An 8,909-nucleotide genomic window follows, 5' to 3' on the forward strand; every position below is an offset into this window, starting at 1 on the left:
TTCACGACACTTCCAGGTGGTGCTGGGCTCTGAGCAGTTCCATTTGGCAGCGGGAGCTCGACCGCCACTCTGTCGTCAGCCTTTAGTATTCCTGCCATCCTTTTCCACTGTCCCTGGACACTGCAGCCCCATTGTGAAGGGCTGTCACAAGATGCAGGGGAGGCAGCCAGGCCCAGGGAGCTGTCACACTGTTCCCAAGGTTCACTGGTCTCCATTCAGTGGCCAGAGAGGTTTGACATGCATAAATTTCTACTTCAATTATGTGAGCTCCATGATAGAGGAACTGGGTTTTTTCAGAGTGGCTCTAATGCTCCTGAAGTAACAACTCAGAGTTTCAAAAACAAAGATGATAGCTTCACCCAAGAAAGTGTTGTCTGACTCAGAGTTTTTGGAACCTGAAGTGGACGGGAGCGTCCTGTCCCCAGACGTGTGCTGAGCTTTGGGAGGGAGGAAGCAGACGCAGGCATGCGAGTACTTGAACGCCAGGCCATCTCTTCGTGGTGTGCCATTTGCTGAACCTGGTTTTGGTTTTTGTTTTTTTGAGACAGAGTCTCGATCTGTCACCAGGCACCAGACTGGAGTGCAGTGGCGCGATCTCGGCTCACTTCAACCTCTGCCTCCGGGTTCAGGCAATTCTCCTGCCTTAGCCTCCCGAGTAGCTGGGATTACAGGCACACGCCACCACGCCCAGCTAATTTTTGTATTTTTAGTAGAGACGGGGTTTCACCATGTTGGCCAGGATGGTCTCAATCTCTTGACCTCATGATCCGCCCGCCTTGGCCTCCCAAAGTGCTGGGATTACAGGCGTGAGCCACCGCGCCCGGCCTGCTGAACCTGTTTAATGCTGCGTTTTCCCTTCAGCCTTCATCACCCCCAGCCACGCCCTCTCGCCCCTTCGCGTTTGCCTCCCCTCTGCCAGACAGTGAACAGCTCCAGCTCTCCTTCAGTTTCACATTGAAAGGCATCATGTTTTCTATCATGTCCAATAGAGCATTGTGACAGTTTTCTGTAAGCTTTAAGCTATCCAAACATGCAAACACCCTACAAGATACAGTTTCAGGATGTAAAATTATTTCTATTGTTGAAATGGTTGGTGGTCTGCCATTTCTCGAGCGTCCTGTGGAGGGGTGATGGGTGCCATGGCCGTGGACCTCACAACAGCCCCCTGAGGCCAAGCTCGCTTTTGTTCCTAATTTACAAAAGAGGAAGCTGAAGCTCAGTGTGATGAAGCCACCTGCCTGAGGTGTAGTGAGCGAGGGGGTCTGGATTCGCACTCAGGCCCCGGAGCTACAGAGCCCGCAGTGGGCCTCCGCTGACGCTGGGCGAAGCACAGGTGTCACTCCTGTGTTCCCGTCTCGCTTTGCAGCTTCATCGCCGTGGAGAACATTGACAGCTACTGCGTGCTCATCTCCTCCAAAGCGGTTTACTTCCTGAAAAGTGGAGACTACGTGGACCGAGAAGCCATTTTCCTAGAAGTCAAATACGATGACCTCTACCACTGCCTTGTCTCCAAAGACCATGGGAAAGTGTATGTGCAGGTGACCAAGAAGGCCGTGAGCACGAGCAGTGGCGTGTCCATCCCAGGCCCTTCCCACCAGAAGCCGATGGTGAGTGTGCGGGCCTGTTCTCAGGCTCCTGAGGGCCCGTGCGTCGACCCTGCTTCCCCCTCTTCAGCAGGCGCTCAGGCCGGGCCCTCCTGGGAGTGCTGCCTCTCAGTCCTGAACGTGGGAGGGGCCCAGGGTATGTCCCCTCGATGATGCTGCCCTCCCAGCTGGCCCATGGATGACCCTGGGAACATTACTGCCTCACAATGTTTGTGCCTCAGTTACCCATCGATGTAGTGAGGGGAGCGATACTTAGGCTCATGGGTGGTAAGGAACAGCGAACGCAACACAGGGTTTTTCTGCTCCTCAATTGGGATTCTTCGGTGCACTGAATCGAAGAAAACGCTGGAGCTCCCACTGGGTTCTTCATTGTTTCTCCTTAACGCTGGAAACAGGACCGTTTATTCTGCGCACAGAAGTAGGATATAGCATGCACAATAAGTACTTATAAATAAAAATTATACTTTGCCTCCAAAGGGGACCAGATATTGTTGTGACAAAGCTTTTAAGTAATAAAGCTCCTGTGAGTCACTGATGTTCCTGGGGGGCTGGTGTCTTGTGGGTTGTCTGAGAACTGTGTTACTGTCTTCCCCACTTCACTGTTGGTGAGGGCAGGTTATTCATTCGAGGCTACGTAGGCAGCGGGGCGCAGTGGCTCACACCTGTAATCACAGCACTTTGAGAGGCCGAGGCAGATGGATCACCTGAGGTCGGGAGTTCGAGACCAGCCTGACCAACATGGTGAAACCCCATCTCTACTAAAAACACAAAAATTAGCCAGGCGTGGTGGTGGGCGCCTGTAGGCCCAGCTACTCGGGAGGCTGAGGCAGAGAATTGCTTGAACCCAGGAGGCAGAGGTTGCAGTGAGCCGAGATCGCGCCACTACACTCCAGCCTGGGCAACAGAGCAAGACTTCGTCTCAAAAAAAAAAAAGGCTACACAGCCAACCTCAAGGAGCCGGGGTTCAAATCCAAGTAGCTTGACACCAGCTGCAGAGCCCCTTGCTGCGCTGTCTGTGGCCAGTCTGCCCTGGCGGATTGTCATGGCACCCAGGTGTTAGTCCTGCTCATTCTCACCTGGGATGCCAGGATTTTGACACTCAAATTCAAGAATTACACATTAATCAAAAGGGCCTGCCCACCTCCGCTCTCTCCGCGGATCAGAAATAGCTTCGCCTCATTGGGCCTCTCTCCTCTGGAGTCCTTCACCCCGCCTTGCTCAGGAATGCACTTGGGCTTGAGGAAGGCTCCCCCGGGGCCACTGGCTTCAGTTAGAGCTGGCTGACGAAGAGAGCGAGTACCCCAAAGTGTGAGTGTTTCTCCAGATCCCTTCACTGTAGCAGGTGGGCAGCCTCAGCCACTATACCTCTGCCCCTTTCTAAGCAGATAGGCAAGGAGATGTTTGCGGTAATAAAGACCTACAGGCTTTTGTTGGCTGATTATTCTTCCTTCATCGGCCGTCACCAGACCTTAGATGTGAATCCCACATTCTTGCTGTTGGTCTCCCTCTGCAGATCAGTTCTGTGGTGTCCCAAATGTCAGGTGAGTATGGGTTGACTGCACAGTCCTGGGGAATGTTTGAAAAGACAGATTGCAGGACCCCACCCAAGACTTGTGAGTACGGGTGAACTAGGAGCAGGCCTCAGCATCTCTGTATCTTTAACATGCACTCATCCCGCCCTGAGACGCAGCTGGGCTGGGAGCCACCGCCTGGGTGGATCTGATTCCTGGGTCTCCCCACCCTGGGGGCAGGTGACTCACCCTGTTCTCCTCTTTAGGTCCACGTGAAATCTGAGGTCCTCGCTGTCAAGTTGTCACAAGAAATAAACTACGCAAAGAGCCTCTACTATGAACAGCAGCTTATGTTGAGACTCAGCGAAAACCGAGAGCAGCTGGAGCTGGACTCCTGAAGCCCCTGCTGCCCAGACGTGCGCTCCCGCCAAGGCCAGACCCCGGAGCAAAGAGGCCGAGCGCATTACGTTAGAGGCGGAGCCAGAGTCGGCTCTAGGGGAGTTGTCAAGGAATGAGGGAAAGTCATGCTCATGAGGAAAAATACAAATGGAAATCATATTAATTTGTGAGGCAGGGAGTTATTTTAGATTGTGGGAAGTAATTTTAAAGATATTGGTTAAATAACATTTAAAAACGTACTGAGATGAATCTAATTTTTAGATTGCCCTGTATTTTGTTAACATGTATATATGTACAACTGTGTGTTTGTAAATATATAGGAACATTTCTGAACAGGGCCTGTGCTGTGTGTAAAGGTTTGTTAACTGTAAAGTAATATAAAATTATATTGGATCTTCGATTGCACTAATGCTACATGTCTAATTCAGGATACTGTCTATCGAAAGTCATTCTTAAAAGTTAAAGAATGTTGTGTCTTAGTTTTGGAGACTAAAGTATTCCCAGGAAAGTGGGTTGAGGTGAGAGCTGTGTCCCTGAGGAGGGACGCCTTTAACATCGTGGCTGTCCAGTTGGGCCGTGAGCGGTGGCCCCCAGGACTGGCGCTGGCCCTTCCGAAGGATCTAGGAGAGGGGCTTGGGAGCCCACCTTTAATTTCTCACCCCCATTTTACAAAGAGTGCTTAGATTCTCACAAATGATGTAAGTTACCTGTTTGGCTTTTTCCTAACTAGTCTTAACCAGACTTGGCGGGCAGCCTGCGTTCTGTTACTACACACGTGCAAATCAGCATTCTCAGTTTTCTCAGGTTATTACCAGAGAGGTTTGAAACATGGGTAAGCTCTGTTGATTGAGAAGGAGAAGAAAAATCCCATTGAACTGTTGCAACAAACCAGAAATCCACATAAGTGTGCTCTCCTTCCTGGGCACCAAGAACAAAGCCCTGGGACTCTTTTCTTTTTAATAAAGCCACATGCAGGCATCGCAGCTCCACAGCCCGAGGGGACACAGGAATGGTAACCCCAAGATGAGAAAGGATGGGGAGAGTTCCAGAGAAGGGAATGAAATAGGAGTATTCAAAAGCTGTATTTGTAAGCTTTTCATGGAACCCAGATTTGACGAAAGCATCCCTTATCCTTGGCTTAAAATTCCGGCTGGGAGCAAGGCCTGGTGTGAGCGCCCTGGGTCTTGTTTTCGGTGTTTCTCTTTTCTGTAAGGATTAAGCCAATAGGGAGAGGGGAAAGGGGGCCTGTCTTTAGAGTGAATGACTCACCTTGTGATTTTTAAATTTTTATTTTAATAAAGCTAATCAATTTCTACAACTTTGTCACATGTAGCTGAGTCTGGGATGACTCAGTGGATGCGTGGAAGGTTTTGGTGTTTATAACTCATGACCCAAATCCTTCCAAGACACAAATGAAGCTAATCTCCTTTCCCCCGTTGCTCTCCCACTTCCCCTCTGTGTGTGTGTGTGTGTCTGTGTGTGTCTGTGTGTGTGTGTGTGCCCACATGCACACATGCAGAGAGGAAGGAAGGGAGCTTTAGCTACCTAGTGTTCAAGGACCAGCTTTCTTAAACTGAGGCTTGGAGAGCCTTCACCGAACTCCAAGTGAGTGGATTGCAGAATAGAAACTTGGCTTTTGCAGCATTGGGTGGGTTTTAGTTTGTTTGTGTCTTGCTGGGGGGTAGTCATGATTGTATCAGCACTCACGCACTGCTCGAGATCACAGCAGAAGGCAGGCAAGTGGCAGCTCCTCCCCAGCTTCCTCCTCAGCCTCCCTTGCACCCCCACGAGTTTGGCTTGTGGTTTTTGTCATCAGTAACCCACTGCCTGAGATCATGATCTCTTAAAAGATGAGACTCTCGGAAGGGTTGATTGTATTTGTCAGCGAGCTTTCTGTCGCCTTCTGGAACAAAGTCACTTGAAATTTCTCGATGAGATTAAGGCGTTTAGTATTACTAAAGGATCTGCTTTGGGCCACAGCAGCTCGGGGGATTCTCAGATCTAACTGCAGGAAGCTTAGTTGTGGGCTGCCCTGTGGGCTGGTGCTTTAGGAAGAATCCAGAGAAGTGTTTAGATGCCCTCCTTGGGCTCCTTTCTAATTTTAATCAGCTCTTTAAATAGCTGTCCATCTCCTGTGATTGCACAACCAAGCACTTTGACATTTGCACCTTAGGAGAGGCAGATGTTAAAATGGAATCCAAAGACCAGCTAGGGTGGGGCTAGGTGGGAGGTGGAAGGGTCACTGCTGGCTGCTCCAATTCTCAGCTCTCCCTGCTCTGCAGCCCTGGGCCAGGCATGGCCAGAAGGTTTCAGGGGCATTTGACATCCCCTCCTGGTTCTCACCAGGAAAACATCCAAAACTTTGGAGGAAGCAGGCCCTGCCCCTGGCTCCTTGAATGCCCGTTTCTTTGTAAGTTGCTATTCAGACAGTGATGTCTCAGCCTTTGTTATGATCATTTCTACCGCTTTCCTTTCTGCTTCAAACACACAGTTCATCTCTGAGGAAAGTAAAATAAATGGAATAAGGGGAAATTGGATAAGGAGCTCTCCAAAGCCACCCAGTCCTTTGACCCAGCACAGTTGGCTGACCCGTGTCGCTGCCTGGCTGTCGCTGCTTCTCTGTGCTCACTGAAAGGCGAGCCAGGCCCTGGGCCTGGTCACTACAGTGGGAAACACACAAGCGGCCCCTCCCCTAACCGTAGAGTGTCTCACTGCTTGGTGGGGACTCACCTCAGTGTTCCAAAGGCTCCAGGGCCACTTTTGTTTGTAAGTATCATCTGTGCCTCAAAATACCATAGTAGCTGCTTGATAAAATTCTAAAAATAAAATACCTGATTCTCTATTATGTAAGCACTATTACAGTCACCAGTGTGTTAAGACTCTGGAGTCTGGTTCTCAGAGTCGTCACTTTTCTTCCTGTGGAATAAAATGCTCTGTGGACTTCCCAAACTTGTCCTCTGTTTTCTTCTAGTCTCTTGGTGATCCCTAGCTTCTAGAGCTATCAGCAGTGACAAAAACCAAACCTGGTACAATGTTCACAGTGAAACGTGGCCTCTCCCCGCAAGCCCAGGGAGGCAACCCCACACCTTGATCGGTCTCAACATCCCAAGAGTAAGTGGGAGTCTCCGCACCGCATGGCCGCGGCTCAGTGCACTCTGAGGTCCCTGGTCCAAGCTCCAGCAGGACGGAAGTCACACTTTGGATTCAGGCAGCTGAAGAAGGCACAGCAAAGGAGACAGTGACAGCAGGAGGGGATGGATCCTAGAAGCCGAGGCCAGAAAGGTTTCAAAGACTGTTGAAGGCTACTGCTAAGTCAGGGGATGAGGACCAGCAATTATCAATGGACCTAGCAACGCTGAAGTCACTGGAGACCTTTCTGAGAGCGGTTTCAATGGAGCATTGGAGGTGAACGCCAGGTTGGAGTAGATTCAAGAGGAAAATGGAAGGGGGGAAATTGGAGAGAAATACCAACAACTCTAGAGGAATTTGGCCGTAAATGGAGAGAACTGACTGGAAATTCAAGAGGCAAGGAAGGAAGAAGGGAAGAGAGGGCCTGGCAGGCCAGGCAGATGAGTGGAGATGGGGAGCTTAAGATTCGGACGATTGCTTCTGTGTTCTCACGTCAGGCAAGAATGAATACGGGACGGGAAGTCATGGCGATCTGGAGGGAGAGAAGGTGCACGGTCCTGTAGGATAACGGGAAAGTGAACAGGCCAGAGAAGGAGGTATGTTTGCCAGGTGACATTCAGGACCCGTTTTGAGGTTGATGACCGTGAATTTAAAGTGGGAATGGCCATCCTGGTTGCGTTTTTGTCCAGCCACGTTTAGCTTCAGTGTAGAATAGGCAAAGAATTGGCTTTAATCAAGAAATGCTCCCCTCAGCTATTCAGATACCTCATCCACCTTTGCCCAGTTGAACTGGGAAAGAGCCAGTCAAAAGAAAATGGCAACAGAAATCCAAAAGCCTAGAGAAGGAAAGGGCTACGCTTTCCAAACCAAAGCACTGAGTGGCAGAGACAGTGGGAGGTGTGGTTAACAACCCCCAAATGAGCACAGTTAGACTCTTTTCAGGGGCTCCCGGATGCAGCGGGACAGTCAGTGCTTGACTGAACCAGCCAGGCGCTCCAGGGCACGGGGATGTCATTGGCATAGCAAGGGTGTGTGTATGATGATCTTCCATTTCCTCAGCCAAGTTCAGCATGCTGCCTTGAAGGTACTGGCTGACTGCGAAGACAGCTTTCGCCCTTGCTCTTTAGACCAAGAATGTGGTTTCTAGCACAGGAGGAGATACTCAGTGTTCACTGGACACTGCATCCCAAGACCCTAAGGACAGAACCCTGAAGCGCTTCCTGAACACAGACCCAAGTATGTTCATTATTATTACTTAAAGTTTGGATTAAGCTGGAAGAGCACACACATTCGGGAAATGCGAAGTGAGATTTCACTCACACCTGCAAGGGTCTTGAAGATCATCCAAGTTGTGGCTCTCTGGCTGGGGGCATGATAAACGCAATCATAAAGACCAAAGAAAGGGCATGTAATCCTAGCCCTTTAGGAAGCCAAGGTAGGAAGATCAAGACCAGCCTGGGCAACATAGGGAAACACTGTCTCTACAAAAAAAAAAAAAAAAAAAAAAAATTAGCCAGGTATCGTGATGCATGCCCGCAGTCCCAGCTACTTGAGAGGCTGAGGCAAGAGGATCACTTAAGCCCAGGAGGTTAAGGCTGCAGTGAGTTATGATTGCACCACTGTACTCTAGCCTGGGCAACAGCAAGACCAGGTATTTAAAAAAAAAAAAAAAAAAAAAAAGGCCGGTGTGGTGGCTCACACCTGTAATCCCAGCACTTTGGGAGGCTGAGGCGGGTGGATCACGAGGTCAGGAGATCGAGACATCCTGGTCAACGTGGTGTAACCCTGTCTCTACTAAAATACAAAAAGCTAGCCTGGCATGGTGGTGTGCGCCTGTAGTCCCAGCTACTCGGGAGGCTGAGGCAGGAGAATGGTATCAACCGGGGGTTGGAGGTTGCACTGAGCCAAGATTGTGCCACTGCACTCCAGCCTAGGTGACAAGAAGACTCTTAAAAAAAAAAAAGAACTCACTATTGAATAATCCTATTGACACAGTTTAAAATTAGTCTTCCCCCTTTGCTCCCACCAATGTATCACCCCTCTCTATTCCATCCACTGCACCTCAAAATGAATAAACTTGTGTGTTGCCCAAATTTTCACCATGCTTATATAATTACAGATAGATATGCAGATATACATATTCATAGATTTCTAACATTTGTGTTTACAAAAATGGAATCCTATTAAACACACTTTTGCAACTTGCTCTTCTCACTGTTCCCTCAGGCTGGCATCCCTCTAGCTTATTCTCTGAAATGCTGCATGA

General features: G+C 49.6%; 1 protein-coding gene and 1 non-coding gene across 7 annotated transcripts in view; both read left to right on the plus strand.

Moving 5' to 3' along the window:
• VPS13D (vacuolar protein sorting 13 homolog D) overlaps window positions 1-6,463 on the plus strand; it is a 304,733-nt gene extending 298,270 nt beyond the window's left edge. For all 6 annotated transcript variants that reach the window (XM_074380077.1, XM_074380076.1, XM_074380079.1 and 3 more), the window contains 2 exons: window positions 1,367-1,607; window positions 3,382-6,463. In XM_074380077.1, coding sequence (XP_074236178.1) covers window positions 1,367-1,607; window positions 3,382-3,513 — 373 coding nt within the window. In that variant the 3' untranslated portion in view covers window positions 3,514-6,463. The remainder of the gene's footprint in view (window positions 1-1,366; window positions 1,608-3,381) is intronic.
• On the plus strand, window positions 1,734-1,884 carry LOC120366269 (small nucleolar RNA ACA59). The gene has a single exon (XR_005580998.2). It is a non-coding gene; the product is annotated as a small nucleolar RNA ACA59 (small nucleolar RNA).
• Window positions 6,464-8,909: the final 2,446 nt, after the last annotated feature.

This window comes from Saimiri boliviensis, chromosome 11 (genome assembly GCF_048565385.1).
Source record: "Saimiri boliviensis isolate mSaiBol1 chromosome 11, mSaiBol1.pri, whole genome shotgun sequence".
NCBI lineage: Eukaryota > Metazoa > Chordata > Mammalia > Primates > Cebidae > Saimiri > Saimiri boliviensis.